Source organism: Squalius cephalus (assembly GCF_949319135.1).
Source record: "Squalius cephalus genome assembly, chromosome: 5".
Classification (NCBI taxonomy): domain Eukaryota; kingdom Metazoa; phylum Chordata; class Actinopteri; order Cypriniformes; family Leuciscidae; genus Squalius; species Squalius cephalus.
In genome coordinates, this window is record NC_137126.1 from 39,069,718 (window position 1) to 39,091,522 (window position 21,805).

The window sequence follows — 21,805 nt, forward strand, 5'->3', positions numbered from 1 at the left end:
GTGTGCGATTTAGAATAGCTGAAATTGAATTGAGGTTACAGATTTGCAGATTAAATGTACAGATTAAAATTAAAATGAATTGAAATTGAACGTAATTCATATAACTAAATTCAGTATATTCTTCCTGTCATTCAAATTCTACTTCCTGTGGATTGTGGCCAATTCAGTTAAAAATGTAACTCATGAATTGAAAGGGAACTAATTCTTAAGGTCTGAATTTTGCCAACCCTGGCAACCAAAATACACCACAGTTAATGAGACCATACTGACACCTGTCATTTGACTGGTTTATTTAAAAAGTTGTACTTCTCACACTTAAGTCAAGTTTGGGGTCGGTAAGATTTTTTGTAATGTTTTTGAAATATCACAGATGCTGCATTTATTTAATCAAAATATAGTAAAAACTGTAATATTGTGAAATATTATTTCTGTTTAAAATAATGATTACTTAATTTATTACTATGATGACAGCTACATTTTTTAGCAGACATTACTTCAGTCTTCTGTGTCACATGTTCCTGCAAAAATCATTCTAATATGCTGATTTGGTGCTCAAGTAACAATTCTTTGGACGCTTTGAATAGTTCAAAAGAGAGTTTAAAAGAACAGCATTTAATTGACGTTTTGTAAAATGTTAAATGTCTTAACTGTTACTTTTTTGCAATGTCTTAAGTTTTCACAATTTAATGTATCCTTGTTGAATAAAAGTATTAATTTCTTTAAAAAAAATAAAGTTTTACTTACTGACCCTAAACTTTTGAATGGTACTTGTAATAGTTGTGGGCTTAAAGGGTTAGTATTTCTTTCATTAATTACTCACTAATGTTGTTCCAAATCCGTAAGACTTTCGTTCATCTTCGGAACACAAATGAAGATCTTTTTTATGAAATCAGAGAGCTTTCTGTCCCTCCATAAACACCTACGCAACTGACACTTTGACGCTTCAAAACTTTCATTAAAAAAATCGTAAAACTAATCTGTATGTCTTTTATATACACAAATATACACATTGATCAGTGAACATAAACAGAAGCTCAACCTAACATACTTGACACGCCAGAACAAACCTCATTGGTTCTTGCAGAAGCTCAAACGTGCTGCGTAACACACGAGAATGAACCACTGGTTCTCACATGTCAACAAACATGCTTGAGCTTCCGTTTACCAGGTCTGATGTGTGAGTTGATGAATGTTAGTATGTGAATAAAAGCCTAAATTCAATCTGTTCATCATATAAAGCGATTGTGTCTCTTTAGAAAATTTGGACTAAACCCGCTCAATTCATGGATTCGTTTTATGATCTCTTTTTTAACTTTTAAAACGTCAAGGTGTCAAAGTTGCGCAGCTGTCTATGGAGGGACAGAAAGGAACAGGTTTGGAACGACATGAGGATGAGTAAATAATGACAGAATTTTAATTTTTGGGTGAACTATCCCTTTAAACCCCCCGAATTTGCCCTTGCCATCAACAGTCCTTATTCATAAATAAGGGCTACGTTAAGATTGAGGGAAAATATTAAACTCATCCTGCACAGCTCATCCTTCAGTCGGGACTGCTTTCATCCCTTGTCACCATGTACAAATAACAGTCAGTAGCACTCTGTTTAACAGCATTAACACAGTGTTTTATAAACAGGATTTTAGATTTACTCTATTGAGACTACAAAAAATGTAAACCTCTGTGGTGGCAGTGTGTCTGTGGTCTAATGAGTCAGTCTTCACTTACACTGGCATGAGGCATTTCCCATATCTCTGTAGAATGTGTTTACTTTGGACAAATCATCAAACACTTTGCTCCTGCCAAAGAGGAGAGCTTAAACAATGCTGTCAGGCACATTAGGAATGTCAACATCTATTCCTGCATATGATGGTGGTGGTGGGGGGTCTGACTTTTAGTGACGTAATGGGTACTACGAACAATTGTGATGTGCAATTATTCTGTCAACAGAGGAATCTTATCATTTCACCATTGTTGAATAAACCTGCTGAATAAACACAGCTCAGGATAGAGGCCGTACAATCAGTCAAAATGGCCAAAGTCTGCTTCACGCAGGTCGGATCTGACAACCGGACTTCATGATGATGGAGGTTTTCTTCCCCCCAGCTAATGTATTAATATATTCCTGCAGCAGATTATTATAAACACGCAGTCTTTTCTTTCTCATGCAGGCACCTTTCTTCTTGTTCGCCCCTCCCGTTTGTGTTCTTCCGTTCATCTCGTAGTTCACCCTACTTCTGCAATTTATCTTCCGCCCACTCTCTCAAGACTCGCCAGCTCTTTGTCTTGCTCTCGCTCTCTTTCGTAGTCTCTTTTTCTTTTGCACTCTCAGCTCATTTTTTATTCATATTCAGAATGGTTTCTGAAAGGAAGAACGGAAACTTCAGTGCTGCATGCGGGCGCTCAGCAACAAGGACATTTGCAGCACACACCCACTCACAGGCGCTGACAGACGTCTTTTTGTGTGCATGTACGCAAGCCATGTGTAGCCTTCCAGCACAGATTTTTTTTGTCCCTGACTCTTTATCGATTAAAAGGATAATTGACAAAATAATTATATCACCCTCATGTCATTTCAAATCTGTTTGATGCCCTTTTTTCTGTGGAATACAAAAATGGATATTCTAAAGAATGTGCTGGTCCTCTTTCCCATGCAGTTCAAATGAATTGGGTGCTTTCAAGTTTCAAAATAGGTTGCAATAGCATCATAAAAGTACCATAGAAGTGGATTCTATGTATTCAAATACTTAAAAATGTATATTGTAGTTAATTGATAATCTTGCCCACTGAGACATCGGGCCATATGTATAAAGCCACTCAGGGTAAAATTTTAGTCTTAAGTCTGTCAGAATTCTAAGAATTACATCATTTTACTCTTATTCATAAGGAGTTGATCATCAAGGTATTTATCTGACAAAATTATTTCAAGTCAAGTCACTTTTTACAATACAGATTGTTTCAAACCAGATTTACATTGAGTACAGCAGCTCTAGAAGAAAATAGGGTCATTGTCCAGCTTGGAATATTTTGCTATGAAATGACGCTATGCCCTGGTAAAATATTGCTGAAAAATCCTGTAAAAAATCATTTTCCCTGATAATATTTCAACAATTATCAGCTTTTTAGAACTAATGATGCCAGATTGTGAATGAATCATATGCCCTGTCAATGAATCAATGAATATGCCCTGGTAAAATATTGCTAAAAAATCATTTTCCCTGATAATATTTCAACAATTATCAGCTTTTTAGAACTAATGATGCCAGATTGTGAATGAATCAAGCTTTTGATCTAATCTGTCAAAACGGTTTTAAGGTAAAACAATTTTGTTTGCGCGGTTTCTCACACCATAATAGTAACAGGATGTTTTATAATACAGAAAACAAAAAGAGCACTCAAGGTGGATATTTGTAGGAAACAGAAACTGCAAATGTCTTCTATCGTTTGTCAGCGATGAAGCAGCTCTTTATTACATGTGCAGCTTGAGAATGACTCAGACACTCAGTAAGTACTGATGAAAGGCTAGAAATGGCTTGTTCAGTCTAATTTGTGAACAAGCCATTTGTGAGTCAGACTCAAAAAAGAATCAGATCAGACTCAAAATAATAATTTGTCCATGAATTGGAGATGGCTATTGGAAATGGCTACTTCTCTCGGTGGTCAAGGAGAGGTAGAACAATGTCATCTGATTTTCAGTGAACAGTGACACACAAAAAGCATATGGCTTTCATATAGACCACTTTTATGATATATTTATAGTGCTTTTGTGTCCTTTTGAAGTTTGACAGCTTCAGTTCCTGTTCATTGTAAATGCATGGAAAAAAGACCAGTACAGAATTTCTCCTTTTGTATTGCACAAAAGAAAAAGTCATACAGGTTTGGAAAGGCATGAAAGTGAGTGAATGATGACATTTTTGGGTGAACTTTCCCTTTAACATGGAAAGACTCAGTAAAACCTTCTTTATTGGTTTCTTGGTTCTCTGTCTCTCTCTCTCCCAGTCTCTCAACTCAACTTTCAAGGATTTGAAAGACACAGTGCTCTCCTGACACATATCAAGAGCCGAATTATGTGTTCCTCCTGCTGTTCCATTGCTCTAATGAGACTAACCCAACTAGAGCTCTAGCTGAAATGAACGGTATTGCACTTAAATACTCATCCAGCTTCTCTTCTCTTCTCTTCTCTTCTCTTCTCTTCTCTTCTCTTCTCTTCTCTTCTCTTCTCTTCTCTTCTCTTCTCTTCTCTTCTCTTCTCTTCTCTTCTCTTCTCTTCTCTTCTCTTCTCTTCTCTTCTCTTCTCTTCTCTTCTCTTCTCTTCTCAATGGGCAAGGAAATCATTTGGGTGGGAGGTGAGAAAATAATGACTAATATAGTAAGTTTTTGTGTGAAAATTCAGCTGCATACCTGAAATCAGCAATTGGTGTACCAATGTATTTTCCACCCTAAAATGTAATGAAATCTTACATTTTTTATAAGAAAACACTTTGCTATCTTCATCATTTGCTTGAGGGGGAGATTTGGTTATTTATCAGGGTTGAGTCTGGTTTTCTCTCACCTTTTGAGAGGAGTCAGTCTAGACTAAGAGGCTTTAGGAGCAAAAGACAGACAGGATTATAGTGTCTCAGTCAGTTTACTGTTAAGTTTAGATGTCACATTTGACTTCTTTGTGTCTTAGGCTCATTTACAGTACCATTTTTTTTGTTTTTTGTTGATTAACCAATTACATAATGTAAAAATTATTTACATGCTTAGTTGTTATCAGACCTGATGTTTGATAAAGTCTCAACTTTATTTAGTTTTTACTAATGTTAATTTAGTAATATTTGTATATTATCTATTCATAACATTTTTATATAATTTTAAATAATAATTTATAGATATTTTTATTATATGCATAGAAAAGGCTTTTTTATCGGAATCATGTTGACAGCTTTTTGTTTTTTTTGTTTTTTTTCCTGTATTAAAATTTCCTATGCAGCAGGTATGTGTGGGACATATTGAATATATAAAAAAAAAATGATATAAAAATATAAGTATGTTTTTTAAGTAATTTAGAACTTAGTTGATCTGAGTTGAATTTGACTATGAATTTGTTATGCTGTGAATTGATCTGTATCAAGGCAGAAGGTTCTTGGCTCTGATCTGGTGGTCTGTGTGGGTGGGTGTTTGACTGACATTAGTCAGATAACAAAATCCATCCTGGCCAGGCTCAAAAATATTTTTATATTACTGGCCTGTTGATCCCTCTCCCTCTCCCTCTTTTGCTCAGATATGCTGAGGTCAGCGTGTGGCAGATTGAAGTAGATGGGCAGGCTTGTGTGTTTGTATTCGGTGCTTTGATTTTGTGATATTACTGTGTCCCAAAGGTTTATGATCCCTATATAAGAATATGAGGTCCAAATTACACCCAAGTGAGCTTTTGTTAACCCATTAAAAAAAGAATACAGTAATTTTGTATGTGATGTGTTGTAAATAAAGCGGGAAATCGGCGGGGGTTGGGAACAGCGTCCAGGAAGGGAGAGCTACACTCCTGAGGAAAGATCAGTGAAGCGTTTTTCCGGCTTGGCTATAGTGTGGAAAAACAGACTGTTCCTCTAAGTTAATTAATGACGCTGTTGACCAAAGGTGACACAGGAAACACTGCCATAGTGAACTCTGCTGTGAGTGTGTGCATGTGACTGCTTGAGTTGCCTTACTCAGCTTATCTCTTGATGTTTTTCTGTACATCGAATCGGCTTGCATCAGTCTCTGTAATAAAAACAATGTTTGTTCTAGGAGCTAAATGTGTTGTTTGACTGATATGAATTGCAGTAATAAATATGGTAAAAAAAACAGTCCGTGGGCAGTCGTTATAAAATGTTTAAGGCGATAATACTATACAATAATGTTTCATTTTGTTAAAATTAGTTAACTACATTAGTTAATGACCTTACAATGAACATTACAGTATTTAATAATCTTTGTTAATGTTAATTTCAACATTTAATAATACATTGTGAACACTTTACAATAAGATCTCATTCGTTAACAGAAGTGAATGAATTAACTAACATCAGCTAACAGTGAGCAACATTCTTACAGCATTTATTAAGTAAGGCTTAATGCCCGACGAGGTGTCCATTGTCAGGTATTAATGGACGACGGCGAGGCGTGAACCGTCCGATACGAACCATTAATACCTGACAATGGACACCTCGAAGGGCATTAACCTGCTTATACCATGGTCACTTGCCAAATAACACAGTTTTAAAACATTAGTTTATATGTTAATTCGTTTTACAATCGAAATCTAAAGTTTTTACAAACAATAACTTGGTTTCCCTGGTTACGCCTGACGGTTTATTTACTAGGTATCCTCTATCACTTTTTAATGGACACCCTGCAGCCAATCAGAATCGAGTATTCACCCAGACCATGGTATAACCTTTGTTATTACACGGCTCTGTGGAATGCTTGATTCTGATTGGTCAATCGCGCCATCCAGTGGTATGTTATTCCTCGATAACAACCGCTGAAAACAGATAGTACAGGCTCATCCGGGTTACTGGTCAGTCAGCAGCGCTATACGCTTGCTAGGAACGTTTTTTCCTAGTGAAAGTTTTGCTTTTTGTGAGCTAATAACATATTAAAACTCTGTTTTAAAATCATACATGTTAGTTATGAAACAAGAGAGAGCGAGGCCATGATACTGGATGGCATAATTAAATAACTGTACACAAAATATTGATTTGACTGAGTTTTAATATGTTATTATCTGTTTAATGTTTAATCTGAAATCAGTATCTCTTATCCCCATAATTATTTATGTGGCGAAATTCTGTGTAATAAGTGGTATGACTGTTTACCGTATCCCTTAAATGTCTGTCTAGTTTGAACTTGCCGCGCTAGCAACTGCTTATGTGAGGCGTCATTGAATATATAGAGTTTAATGAGAATAACAGCAAAACATCTAATCAGTTCAATGCTCATTATCTTGATTGGAATAGCTTGAAAGTTTCAGGTCAGTAATTTTTGAAATACAGCTATTACTTGGATGCATAGCAATCATGCAATGAGTCAGATATTTCTAGATTTATTCGCTTACTTTTCTGCCTGCAGACGTCTAAGAAATAAAAAGCATTAAAAGCTCTATTTGCTAGGCCTTTTAGATAGATTGCCAAAGTTCACCTTGCATGAGTCAAGAGTTATGTTCTGTTTTGGTCATGTTACTTTGTGTTTTGGTTCTGTCTTCCTTGTCTGCCTGTTTGACCCAGTTTCTCAGCTTTGATTATCATTCTGGGGTACGTTTCCCGAAGCCAACTATGGTCGCAAGTTCGTCGTTACCAACACAATTCAATGAAACTTGCGACCGTAGTTGGCTAACAATGCTTTTAGAAAACGCACCCCTGATCAGCTGTTGTTAATTAACTTGTTTGTCCTTGTGTATTTACACCCTATGTTCGTTCTGTTCTTTGTTCTGTCTACGTCAATCTTGTGGTATTGTTTGTGGTATTATAAGTTTGTTTCCATGAGTGCTTTTGAATTAAAGACTTTATTTATTCGTCTTTGTGAGCTTACTGGTGTACAACAACTCGCGACAGCATGATGCAGACAGTTTCATACCATTTTAAAATTTGGGATCTGTAAGATTTTATATATATATATATATATATATATATGAAGGATCATATGACACTGAAGACTGGAGTAATGGCTGCTGAAAATATTTAAAAAATATATAATATATATATATATATAATTATATATATTATATATTTTCAGCAGCCATTACTCCAGTCTTCAGTGTCATATGATCCTTCAGAAATCATTCTGATATGATGATTTGGTGATCAAGAAACATTAATCAAGAAACATAAGAAACATTCTTATTATTAGCAACATTAAAAACAGTTATACTCTTAAATATTTATTTGGAAATTGTGATACATTTTCTTTCAGGGTGGATTTTTTTTGTAACATTATAAATGTCTTTTAATGTATCCTTTCTGAATAAAAACAAACATTTGAAAGCTATATGTAGCACAAAAAAATGAAGATACAAATGTGAATACATTGTTGATTGTGAAATAATAAACTGATCATCATTTAATTGTTATAAAAAGGTGCAGCAAGTTCCTTTTTCATCTGTAAATATAACCTTAGGTTTACAATTATATATAGCTTTTCACAATGGACATTGTCGCAAACATTTCAGAACAATATTGCAATAAAAATGTCTCCGATTCTTAAAGTCCTCTTCTAGCAGTTCAAAGAAATTGCCATATTTTTTTTAGTAACATAATGCTAGCCAAATGTAGTTACTTTAGCACATTGGCTTGTTCAGTGTATCTTTTTTGTAGATGTGGCAAAACTATTTTTGTTTTCCTTTAGTGCTCAAACTATAGACAGAAATGTGAATCCTTTAAAAAAAAGAAGAAAAAAAAGCTGTACAGCCTCCCAGTTGATGAACTCTACACACGTTTTAATACAAGATGCAGGACTCATAAAGTGAGCGGATCTGAGGAAAAAAATGGCAAGCATTGCCAAATGCACATGGAATATCATGAGCAAGATCAGTGCTATTGTACAGCACATATGTGATGGGATTACTGTTCTTTCAACCTATTTTTGTTGGCTCTGTTTCACTCTGTCCATACCTCCTTCTGTTTCCCCAGATGAATAAAAGCATGAGGATTGAGGGTAATGGACTATGTAATATTATAAAGATTACAATGAGGCACTTCTCTCCAATCCCTCAGTTTAAGCTTCACTGTAAAACCCAATGCTCTTATTGTGCTGGCCATAGAAGCATTACAGTCACTATTAGCTGATGTTAGACATTTTGATTGAAATAGTTTCTCAGTGTCAGCACAGTGGAGATACAATTAGACATAGATATTCCCTTACCTTTGTGGTCTAATACATTCTAAATATATATTTCCTCTTTTTGTCTAGATGCCTATTTTTAGGGTTTAATCAGCTATATCTCATTTCCCACCATGCAGTTTTAATGCCATGTTTTCATGACATGTACTGCATTTTTAGGTTTTGTTTTGAGCTTTATGTATTTTCAGAAGGCTGTTAAGTGCAATAGAAGAACTGTTTAGATAATTTAAACATTTATAATTTTTTAGTTTTGGTGTAGACCTGACCCAGCTAGCAATAGCCATCATTTCACCACCTAGGTTAAAGGTGCTGTATGTAACTTTTTCACTCTACCAAAGCATAAAAATACCATAATATGTTTGCAGATATCTAGGAAACATGCTGAGTTCACATACTCGTTTCTCTGAAAAACACTTCTACAGCCAGTTATTTTACTTTGAAATGTGTGTTCCGTGTTAGAATGTGTGTTTATGTTTTTGTCTGTGTGACTCGCCCACTGCTAGTTCACCCAATAGTATTTCAACACCTCGGGATGCCAGCTGGCAGGAAACACAGCTTATTGCAGCCAGCAAACAAACTGGGTCAGAGATTGCAGATTCTACCCAACCTTAAAAGCCTCGGTATCCATCTAAAAATCTCTATGAACGAGAGCATATTAAAACGCAAATAAATCAACTCATCAACTTACAGTGTGTTAGTCTCCTCGGCTTTCATTGTCAATTGTGCTCGTTCCTGTTGCGTGTCCTCAAACTGGCAACCCGCGTGGAGGGGGCAAGGGAAACAACGATCTCCAATATTTTGAATTTGGACTGCAGTACCGGTTTCGATCACTAGCTGTCATTCTTACAGACTGCACCTTTAACTATAGACCCGATATTGTCCGGCTATTAGTAACCCAATTCTAGCCAAAATAACCTTGAATTTGGATACATGTAACTTTTGCCAAAAATAACTTGCGAGATATATAATATTCCATCATGTAAGCAAAGTCAACAGGTGTTTGGTTTAATTTATTTGACATATATTATGCGTAGCCTGTGCGTCTATTCTTGAACTATGGTTAGACGTCTATTAAATTTTCACTGACAGCCCAAATTTTGCCTTGTTTTAGCCTAGCCCAGTGGTTCTCAAATTTTTTTCATCGCTACCCCCCTTAAACCTTTTAAAAAATCTGCCCCCCCCCCCCCCAAAAAAAAAACACGGAAAGATAAAAAAAAAAAAGTGCAGTGAAAAATACCTGCAATAGTTTCACTTCATTATTTCATATAACAGTAAGAGAGAATAATAATACAGAACTTAACTTTTAATTTAAATAAACAAAAACATTTAAATATTTCAGTGATGCTTTGGATGAACAATATATAAAAGCTCAAATGTATGACTGCTTTTGACAGTGCCTCACGTCACAAGCTCAGCTTCTTGTTCGTCTTTTCACTGGAACACGCAGAGCAGCGGAGTGGCGAGTTCACAATATCAGCTGGAGTTTCGGTCCGCTAAAGAGGTTTTGAGAACCACTGGCCTGGACGTCTGGGCTGTGTTTGGACGGCTATTAGACGTCTTTTAAATGCAAAATTGCTTGTTGGGGAGTCTGACATCAGAGTATGAAACCATTTTCTGAACTCAAGTGCACAGAAGTTCGTATACGGTATTGGGAAAAGACACACTTGTCAAGATCTCAAAGAGGTTGTCTTGAGCGCTCAGATAACCCACTTCTCTCACCTGCTACACCCAGGAAAATGGCCTTAAGTGGCGTGTAAACCCTAGTAGCAGGATCAAACGGAGGAGTGGAAATCCCTGCAGATTCTCACTGAGAAATTATTATGTGGCTGCCAGGTCGTTTGAGCAGGCACACCAGTAATTAATTGCAGTTGGGCATAGAGCCAGTAACAGGCACATGCTAAGAGATCAGACATCTCTCTAATTAAAATGACTGGCATGAAAACAGCAGGGTGAGGCAGCCTTTGTGTGCCTAAAACAGGCTTTAGCCATGTAACTTATCCAGTCAAGAGATATGATGTCAAGTGCAGTTCATGGGTGTAGGTTGGGGTACATGTTCCTAGCAAAGTAAAGAGACTAGTTAAGTCCTTTCCATTAAAATAAATGTATTTTTAATTAATTAATTAACAGGAACCAGGGAAGCCGTCTTGCACACTACTGCCTCAATGTTTTATATGTGGCATATTCTGCTCGCACCGAGACGCTGCACTCATTTTCTGTGCACTTTCAGTTTTCTGTAACCTAAGGACACAGGGAAAATATCAGCTGAAACATCGAGAAAATGTAGTTTGCCAAACTTTACAGTTTGCCCTAGTTTTAGTTCTTTGTCCTATTGATAAAATGTAAATTTTAAACTATTAATTGTTGAACATATGCGTAAAGTAAACTCCTTAAGCCAATATCTAGCCTTAAGGTATATGAATGGAAATGACTTTCACATTTTAAATTACTTGGTGAAATCACTTTATACAATAAATGTATTTATTTTTATGCTGTATAAAATAAACAAGCTGCTCAAGATCCTGGATTCATTTTTATAAAATCGTGTTTTATTGTTTGGATGTTTTTATTCTGTGCACAAAATACACGGTCTTTCTGCTGATGAGCTGACAATTTCTCCCGTGTAGGCGAAGGCATGGCGCATCTGTGGTATATCAAATAAAATAACAGTAAAATATGGTCTGATATGTTGAAATGTGACAGTAAATACACAAAGGCAATATTAAGTAGATCACTTGGGCATTCATTGCAAATGTAAGTGCTTGTCAAAGTTTGAAAAATGCTGGTCGTGGCAAGATCTTGCGGCCTGTAGATTCTAATGTAAACAGCATTACGGTAGCTGTGGAATTCAGCCTTTAATCTGAAGTGAAAGCCATAGCTGCTGAACAAAGAAAACATGAGGAGGCAGAGTGAGAGAGAGACGGGCCCCTGTAGTTCTGGGGTCATGACACTTTAATGGGGAAATGCTGATGCTGTCATTTTTAACACACTACATGAGGTCCCGCTCTGAACTTTTGGCAGGGATTGGGGAATGTCTGCTTTTTACTCAACTAAAGATAGTTTCATGTGTGCTCAGAATAATGTTAATCTCTACTACAAAATAAATCCTAAATAAATAAATTTCCCTTCTGTCAGTCAGAAGAATCAGCTTCTGTAGTGTGTCATGATGGTTATTTCAGCAGTCACAATTTCCTGTTGTCATTTAAAGGTTTAATGGCGAAAATATAATGATTTTAAAATGAATAAAATGAATAAAAACAGCAACAACATTAAACTAAATGTTGATGTTTTCAAGTGAATGTGAGTTGTGCATTGCAAAAGTCTCATCCATGAGTCTAGAGTGTCGACTTGATAAGATGTAGTGGACAAATGATATATTGCCAAGGCAGATGATATTTGGCATTTTTTATATATCGGCACTAGCCGATACGTTTTTCAGTTTGGCCAATGTGTCGGAAAGGGGACTTTTATTTTGACAGCACTGAGAACACCAGCGCCTGAACGCACAGAACTCTCATTCTCCATCTTCATTAGTTTACCATTTCTGTTTAACAGTTCTGTCTAATACGTTATTAAACAAAGAAAGTAAATGGCATTCACACAAAAGTATTTGCTTCTATATTGTTAGTAATAGAAAGTCAAACACTATACGTTTTCATTTACTATTAGCATTCACTCTCCTGTAACACTGGTAGATAACCACATCTCTTGGCAACTTGCTGACATCCATCTGTATTCTTTACAGAACCTGCCAAACCACAATCACACGTGGAGAGAGTCACTTACATAATTTATGATAGGAAACATTTGTTGTTGCTTTATCAAAAATGTGTTTTCCTCAAGGAAATGTTTGTTTAATTTACTGTAAATGTTGTGATTTTGGGGTACTTTTTTATTTTATTTTATAGCTTTCTGACAGTTTAGCATGTGAAAACAAAACCCAAAATACAATTCCTCATCGTGTGAACTGCTTGGGTGCATGGAGAGTGTGAAAAGACATCCATGGACTTTCCCCACCTGACCCCAGAGACTTTATTACTTCTATTGCCCAATCAGTCAAATGGGAAAACAAAGAGTTTTGCACTTGTTTAAAGACTCAGATTTAAGCTGAAGGTTTACAGTCTGTATGTGACAGTGACAGCGTGGGTGGTCCCACAGGAGAAGTGGTATTTTTTTATTTACAGTTGGGCATGTGCAGGACGGGCCTGTAATGGCACTGTGGCGCTCTGTGTGCTGATGCACAGTGGCTTGCCTCCTCTAGCAGTAATGGAGTGGGTATTTATGGAAAAGCCTGTGGACTGTAACGTGAGGTCATAGCCCTTAACTCAAGCAAGCCAAGATTAATTCTGACATGGTCTGCCCACGAGTCTCTCCTTCTGAACCTTTTTCAGCTTATTTGGTGTGAATGTGAAAAATATCCATCAAAGAACGCCAATCCGGTCAAACTTCAAAGAATAGGTCAAACCACTTTTTTCCAGTTTTAAATATCCTGCTACCCTGAGAATGTGCTCCAAGTTAATAATGATGTGTGTGGATATCAGTGTTAAGGTTAAATATAAAGAATTAACATGTTCCATTAATGTTTGACAGTGAGAAAATCTAATATTTTTGTCTTCATTTTTTATTAGTGTATCTGTTTTGTAATTTACTGTAAAACCTAACAAATTTATTTTTGTGAAATGTTTTGCTTGAAAAGTGTGCCTGCTCTGAATTACAGTACATTGCTTTAAAAATAAAATAAATGGCATTTGTTTTGATATTTTGTTACTGAATGCGATAACATTCATATATTTTAACTGTGACTTTTGTGGGCCAGTGTACTTTATATCGGGGGCCTCAATGTTTTTGATGGTAGATCTAATAGTTTATTATTAGTGTCTTTATTTTAACTGATCTGCGCTCTTTACTATGTCACACTAACAGATGCCCATGTGTCTCCAAGAAGTCATGAGTTTTACCACAAGAAAACACACACACACACACACATTTACAAGCACTTTTAAAGGCCTGGGTCTACAAAGTTAAAAAACATGTGCTTAAGGCAAATAAAAAAAAGAGCTTACACTAAGTGAAATCCTTGACACCCTGGTGTGCAACATGAATTTAAATGAATTTTCCCTCTCTTTCCCTCCCCTCTCTGTAGGAACTGAGCTATATCTACGCTGAATGAAGTCTGTGTGCTGCTGGTTTAGAATGTTGTCACGATAACATCAGCCTGACTCCGCTCTGACTGCAGCAGGTGGGAGCCCAAGGGTCAGGTAACGGTGACATTGGGTCATTGTGTGCCCAAACACACACACACACTCACATGCACATTCACGCAAAGTCTGTAGTGAGATGTTAGCTCCAGAAATTTCCGTTACCCTCGGAATGAGGCTGATTATGACTGCTTGTTTAAACACTCTGCCTGAATGTTTTTGCCCACTGTGGACACTGGGGTCTTTGAGAGAACTGGAATGGACTTCTTCCATCCTGTTTTGCTCTACAAGTTATTCACTGAAAAATTATTATTATTATTATTTTATTTTTTCTAATCTAAACTAGTTAATTTACTAATGAAGAAAAATTGTGTCAGATAATAAGACTTGTTTTTAGTTAGCAGTTACCACACTGTGTTTTGACTACATTCAGATTTATGGTGCAAAAATTTTCCAAACGGATTGGAAAAATAGGTTTGTATTCAAGATATATTCTCTAAATACAAAGTCTTAACACCAGTTTTGTTTCTCGAGTAAATTTAAAGTATAAATATCTAAAAATCCTTTAAACAAGATACTGTAGATATTTTATAAAATTCACAAATGTACACAGGAAGTCTTGTTTTTAAATCTAACAGTTTTTGTGAGGTTTATGGTTAAAACAAAATGCCAATTTATTTTCCCTTCATACATATTGTACATTTCTCAAAAAAAATTGTCTTTCATTGTTTTAAAGATGTTTTAAATGTAAATGTTTTTAGGTTTTCTAATGGGTATGAAAAATAGACTTGACTTATTAAGATCTGAATACGCACAATTTGCATTTTTTCTCTTATTAGAAAAATTTGAAAAATATTATTTAGGAAAATTGCAGTGTTCGGGAAGCTACTTATTACTTAATATTGTGCTAAGAAGTAAGATTGTGACATCATTGTGACACATAATTCTTTTCCTCTCTGTGAAACACATTTTTGGTTGTTTCATTCTGTCAAGCAAATTAATGAGTTTTTGGCACTGTGTATCCCTGAGTGATGTGATGTAGTTTTGTTACGAGAAAAGAAGAGATCAACAGAAGAACAAATGCATTTTAAATGACTCTTTTAATGTCCTAAAGATGTTCTTTAAATCACAAGATGAACATTTTAATTATAAATATCAGCCTTGTCGTCTGGAAATATCTGTAAAAAGACAAACATCCTCAAGCCAAACAGCTTTTGGACATAATTAAGACATGACCAGTCTCTGTCTTTTTCAGTGTAGCTGTTGCGTAAATGTGTACAGGCTCTTGTTGGCACATTTCTGCTCACTGCAGAGCCGGGCACTTAAAAGTGTCTCGCTTCTGTGTTTGATGGTTTGGGTGTTCATGAATCTGCTGCATTGTGTTATTGAATTCTAGCTCTATGCCCTTAATCGCTTTCAGATATAGTGCTTTTCTTTGCTCAGAGACCTCATCAGCATTTACTTCTTTTTCAGTATCTGTCATGTTATGTTTTTCAGTCTGTGAGTGGAAGGACTGAGTCAGGAATGAATCAGCGCTGCTTTTGATTGACGGACAGCTTGGTGAGAAACAAGGCCTCTGGAGAGCGAGAGTCCGATAACAGGAGTGAAAGCGTCGCCACGGCAATATCATCTTTCAGTCTTCACTGCCACTCGTCTTTCACAACATGGCCCCTGCTGTAGCACCGTTCACTTCTATCGCTGTCTCTTCGAGGACATAGAAAGACACCGGACACACGGCATTCCTGTATACTGCCGCAGAGGAAACCTGGGGAAGTGTCTTCAGGTCCGTAACAGATGGACAAACTGTGTTAAACATCAGTTCCGTCACCTTTACAACTACTGTTTCCGAGTTAGCTAATCGTTTTAGTGGTTCAAAGGGACTCGCAGTACAATGAACGTTTTAGGAAGGTGCTGTCTCTGATTTTATATGTTTCTGTGCAACTTCAAAGGCCAATGCGTGTGGCTCGAGAGCCCATCATGGCCAGAACGCTGCTGAAGATCCACCGCTATTTCCGGCGTAAACCGGTACGCTTTTTCACCTTCATCCTCCTCTACCTCACCGCTGGCAGCCTTGTTTTTCTCCACTCCGGCTTCTCCAGCGATACTTCCACCACTAGCGCCTCTGGAAGCGGCCGTGACCCACTTATATCCGAAGGTGGGGGCGGCACAGGTGGTGGGAGCTCTACCTCTGATGGTCTGGTGCTCCTGAGGAGGGTGTTTAAGGAAACACAGAGAGCACCCCGGAGATTTGGACCACCATGGATGAAGGAAAATAGAGCACAGGATGCACCGGAGTGGGCCGGAAGAGGAGTCGATCATACCAGCAGTTGGAGCCATGGTGCCAAAGGAAGAACCACCAAAGAGATGGATGATGGGAGAGGTAGGAACATTCCCCTCAATGGCACCAAATCTGTTTTAACTTCTGAAATAGACAGACCATCCTGACCAGTTATAGTGGTAGATAATGACCTGATGTTAACCAAAACTTAGAGAACAATGTATAGAAAGACTTTTGGACAAACCAGTAGCAATGTATTTCTATACTAGTTCAACCTGATTAATTCTACTCTACAAAAAAATAATTTTCACTATCGATATCTTTGTCTTGTTTTCAGTAAAAATATTTCAACATCCTTAAAGGGGTCATGACATGAGAAATCAAATTTGTCTTAATCTTTTGTATACCTAATATAAAAGGTCTTTGTACCATTAAAACATCCTGCAAGTTACATAGCTTATAACATCTTCCTTATTTTAAACAAAGTGTTTATTTAATCAAGCTCCAAAAACGGCAAATTTTAATATCTGTGATGTCACACGGGTAAATACATTTGTATATGACTGCCCCCAGAGCAAGACATTGACGAATAGTTATACATCATCGCATTCTAGGCCCCGCCCACTGGCATTCAGTCATTGACTGAATGTCTGACATGTGCCTACACTGGATGTGAGCGTTGTGTCACGTCGTGACAAAAGCTAACAGAGCCCATTATAATCACTGTAATGTATCCAATGTCAACATTGGATACATTATACAGAAGCACGTTCACTTTCTGACATACTCCACACGCTTAAAGGCCTGTTCACACCGGGACGAATTTCGCGCGCGATATTCGCCGACGTTTAACGCCTCGTGACTAAACAAAGGGCGCCAATGTGAGTGTGCACACCGGCGTGAAAAACGCCACGCGTAAAAGCGTCATTTTTTTAAAAACGCCTCGGGTTCGTTTTTTTGGTTTGACGCGCCGCGTCAAAAACTATCCGACCAATGAGATTGGCGCTTTTGTTCACGTGTCTGGAGCTCCTGAAGTTACAGTAAAACACAACTTGGGGGCGCTCAAACACAAAACGGTCTTACCGAGCACACATATGTAACGGCGAAGAAGATATACACCAAGTAGCGTCTACACTGCCGGGAAGAAATAAGACGAGGAAGATGCAAGGCAAGATGATTGTAGAGCTGCTGGTCTCGTTGGTGTCGGAACATAAAGAACTATATGACAAACGCGACGGCGACTACAAAAATCTTGATAAAAGAGAACTGTTATGGAGTGGTTTCTGTTTTACATTAAGCGCCATCTAATGTCAGGGAATGAATTTGCATGTTCACTCGGCTCATCGTCAGCGAAAATCGCTTGGGTGTGAACACAAAATACGCGTTGAAAAACGCTGGCGAATAACGCGCGCCGATATTCGTCCCGGTGTGTAGGGCCCTTAAGTCTGTCGACAGGACAAATGGAAGAGTGAAATAATGTTCGCTGACACATCCAGTTTAAAAAGCTAATTTACATCTTGTACAGACTTCAGAAGGATCTCGGCGTGAGAAACAAGTTCATGACTCATTTTAATGGTGTCCTGGATCGCGTCAGAGGATTATATGTTTGTTCGGAGCATTTTGTTTTGTAAACGAGGCACAGTGTAATGGAGAGTTCGGAAAGAAACTTTTGTAGAAGGATGAAGCAGTCAGCTGTATTGGATCTGACAACATTACATCACAATGTTCATGATCAGACGTACGGCTGTGTCAGTGTCCTTATTAGCACATATATTTCATTTGAAGAAGACTTACTCATACACTGTGCTGCTTCATGTTTAGAGCACTAGAGTATATGAAATATGTCCATAAACTTGAAACACTCTTGCTCCGGTCCGTATATGAACTATATTATCCGCGTTGTGAAACTCATTGTGGCGCAGATACTGCTCTCGGCGCTCCACGTGTTGTTTGAATTCTCCGTTAAAAGAGCTCTTTCTCATGAATAAATGCATAGAAGCGCTCAGGACCGGCTGACGTAGAATCGTGCGCTCAGCCAATCACACACTCCGAAAGCACGCTTCTACCTCAGATTCCGTGACGTTGCTTTGACTTTGCTTTTCAACCCAGAAGAACGAAATTGCTCAGAAAAACACAAAAATAACCATTTTCTACTTGGTGATACAATTCATGAGTGCTTTTAGTGTTTTCAGTGACGTGTAGCCTGTACATATCATATCTCAAAAAATGTGTTTTTAAGTTTCATGACCCTTTAAAAATGGATAATTTCAGACAGGGGCAGAACGGGGATTGGAAATAATCCTTTTTCCACAAAAAAACTTTAACATTATAAGTGAACCTCAAGGAACATAATAAAATAATAAACAAAATGCATGTCATGACCCATTTAAAACAAGATTAAGTCTTGTTTTTAGATTTTACCAAAGCAGTAAAACAAATGGACATTTCTGTTTAAACAAGACTTTATATCGTATATGAATTTGTAAAAACATTTTATTAAACATCTGGAAAAAAGTAAATGTATCTTTTTGCTTAAAGGATGTTCAGATATTTATACTTGAAAACAAGACAAAAACAATGATTAATTACCTTACACGTTCTCACACAGACATGACACATGTGGTTGTGTGTTAAAAAAGGAAGTGATTAATGTTGCACTTCTGTCGTGACGCAAACCACAAAGCACAGTTCTCCTTGCAATGATAGCAACCTCAGACACTCTCAGTGGAGAAAGAATTAATTCAGTGTCTTAAAGGGGAAACTTTGTAATATAAAAACACTGAGTACGTTTAAATTGCCCAAAGTTGCCCTGCAAAATGACTTCACAGGGAAATCCGCTTATCCTAGGTGAGATTTCTTGTATACCATATGTTTCATTTGAAAGGGCACTGCGAATAGCATAGGGAACAGGTGTGTATGCCGATATCACTTCACAGGAAGTGGAGAGTGAAATTTACCCATCAGTTATTGCACAGCACCTCAGAACTTCATGAAGAAGTTCAAAAATATGATTTTTTTTTTTTTAATTAGGCTAAATTCACCTTAGTTTCTATGCTTCTGTTTGCAGTTATAAAGCACAGTGTGATTAATTAAATGTACTTAAATATATAATGAATTATTTCTTATTAAATTGTTGTATTAATTATTCTTTTACAGGCTCACACACATATACACTTATATAAAATATTAATTATTATTAAATTAATTATTTACATGCATATATTATATCATCGTACTAATCTGTGTGACTCAAGTGCTACAGTACATGGCATTCCAGATTAGTTTATTTTTGTCAGATGAAGTGCTCGGGGTGTAGTGAACGCTGTGTGCCCTGTGAAGCAGAACGCAGCTATTGATTAGAACGAGCTGATTGGCCCTTCAAGATGCGTGTCACTGGTCAGTTGTCACAGACAGTCATGGAATGAAGGCCATGGTTGAAGCTCAGTGGAGTATGGCAAACCGCCTATGTCTTTAAAATGCTAAGCTGGAGGAATGAGATGCCCTTTTGGTGACTGTTGAAGTAAATAATGAATGCGTGTGTGTGTTTTTTCTAACGCTAGAGTAACACATTTGAGAGCTGTTGTTAGTTCATAGCCTTTGGCAGATGCTTCATCTCTCCTAAAAATCCTTTTTGCTTAACAGTAGGCACATAAAATCAGAGAGTGTATGATATCATTTCTTTATTTTTTTTAACTAATGGAATAAGCAGAAATATATATTTTTATAATAAAGACAAAAATGTAATTGATACATTTAATAAAACCTCATTTGAGTGATCCCAATGAAAGCATTTATGGTTATCCTAAAGAAGTTTAACACTATTCTCATTTATGGGTTAGCCATGTGCAACTGGGAAAGCTCTAGTCCCCAGTATTCCTGTAAATAATTGTAAAGTCAGTTCATTAATATTTGAAATAAAAGCTTCTTCTTTGAGGTGATGTGATTAAATATACATGATGTGACCTCCATCATGGTTTAGTTGGAAAGTGTGTTTGATGGTGTTTGCTGAAGGTCTTAGATGTAGAAAGCTGAAACATGCCAGCTATGTATACATTGCTATGTTTTTTTTTTGACTGCTTATCAAACAGCTCACTAACAGACTCCAAGTATCACTTTTAAATCAACATTTGATATTATCATTCCTAAATGTCCGTTCACATCAAGGACAAAAACTATAACAATAGCTATTATGACAACTACACGAATGTTCTAAAGTTTGGGGTTGGTAACGTTTTTTTTTTTTTTTTTTTTTTTTTGAAAGAAGCCTGACTAACCCTAGTGAAAAAAATCTATACCAAAATGTATTTAAAATACATTTATTTTATACTAAGTATACTACAAATCCATTAACATATTTACTGACATATCGCTTAAGAATTGCTGATGTAAATATTATAATTCAACTTTATTTGGAGCACTTCTTTATTGCACAATGCACATTTATTAATATTAAGCCTAAATGTATTTTAATATCACTATTAGTAAGGATAGTATGATCTCTGTATAATATCAGTCTTTAAATGCAAGATATTTAAAGTGTACCTAAAGTATACTTGCAGTAGTTCCACTTTAGCAATTTAAGTATCTCTTTAGTTGAACTTCAGCACTGTTTCCGGATAACTAAAGTGCATTAAGTACAAAATAACTAATTTCCAATTTAGCAGACTTTAAGTATATCAATTTAGTATACCAAAAGTGCAAGTGCAGGGTATGTATATTAAGTACATAAGTATGTAAATGTATTTGCAGTATACTTAGCATAAAATAAATGTATTTCAAATGCATTTTAGTATATTTATTTTTCACTAGGGAAGGCTGCATTACAACACAATACAAATACAGTAAAAACAATAATATTGGAAAATATTAGTACAAATTTAAATAACTATTTTTCTATTTTAGTATATTTTAAAACGAAATGTATTCCTGTGATGGCAAAGCTGAATTTTCAGCATCCATTACTCAAGCTTTCAGTGACACATGATCCTTCAGAAATCATTATAATATGCTGATTTGGTGCTTAAGAAACATTTCTTATTATCAGTGTTGAAAACATTTGTGCTGCTTAAAGGAGAACTCCGGTCAATTTTAACATTGAGCTCATTTTTTTGTACATTTGGAGTGCTGTCAATACAGAGAACAACGACAAAAAACGGTGTTGCCTACACCGAGTTATTCTATTTTTAAAATTTGCACCCTGTTGACTTCAATAGGGCAAGTAGTAAGCCTGCTTTTTAGCCTCTTAACATCCTTTAAGTGTCATTACAAGTGCACAGAAAATGTGAGTGATTCCTTCCGAGTGAACACGGGTGGATCTGACTGCAGTAGATGTTAGAGATATTAATAAAAACGAAGTTAATTCAGCCAGCGCTCATACCTTTGTTTACATCCTGTTTTCGGTGGAAGGCCATAGTAATCGATTGTCGAGTTCACGCGCATAGGTTTAGTTACCAATGATCACGCGCGTGAACTC

The 21,805-nt window shown here is 36.6% G+C and overlaps 1 protein-coding gene across 2 annotated transcripts in view; it reads left to right on the top strand.

The window, feature by feature from the left end:
• The window catches only part of wscd2 (WSC domain containing 2), a 49,248-nt gene that overhangs the window by 9,170 nt on the left and 18,273 nt on the right, over positions 1–21,805 (top strand). Inside the window, exons 3-5 of one of the 2 annotated variants that reach the window (XM_079873111.1) lie at positions 14,000–14,114; positions 15,552–15,837; positions 16,004–16,434. In XM_079873111.1, the coding sequence (XP_079729237.1) occupies positions 16,008–16,434 (427 nt within the window). In that variant the 5' untranslated portion in view covers positions 14,000–14,114; positions 15,552–15,837; positions 16,004–16,007. Of the gene's footprint in view, positions 1–13,999; positions 14,115–15,551; positions 15,838–16,003; positions 16,435–21,805 lie in introns of those variants that run through there. The other variant, XM_079873110.1, reaches the window with a different exon arrangement.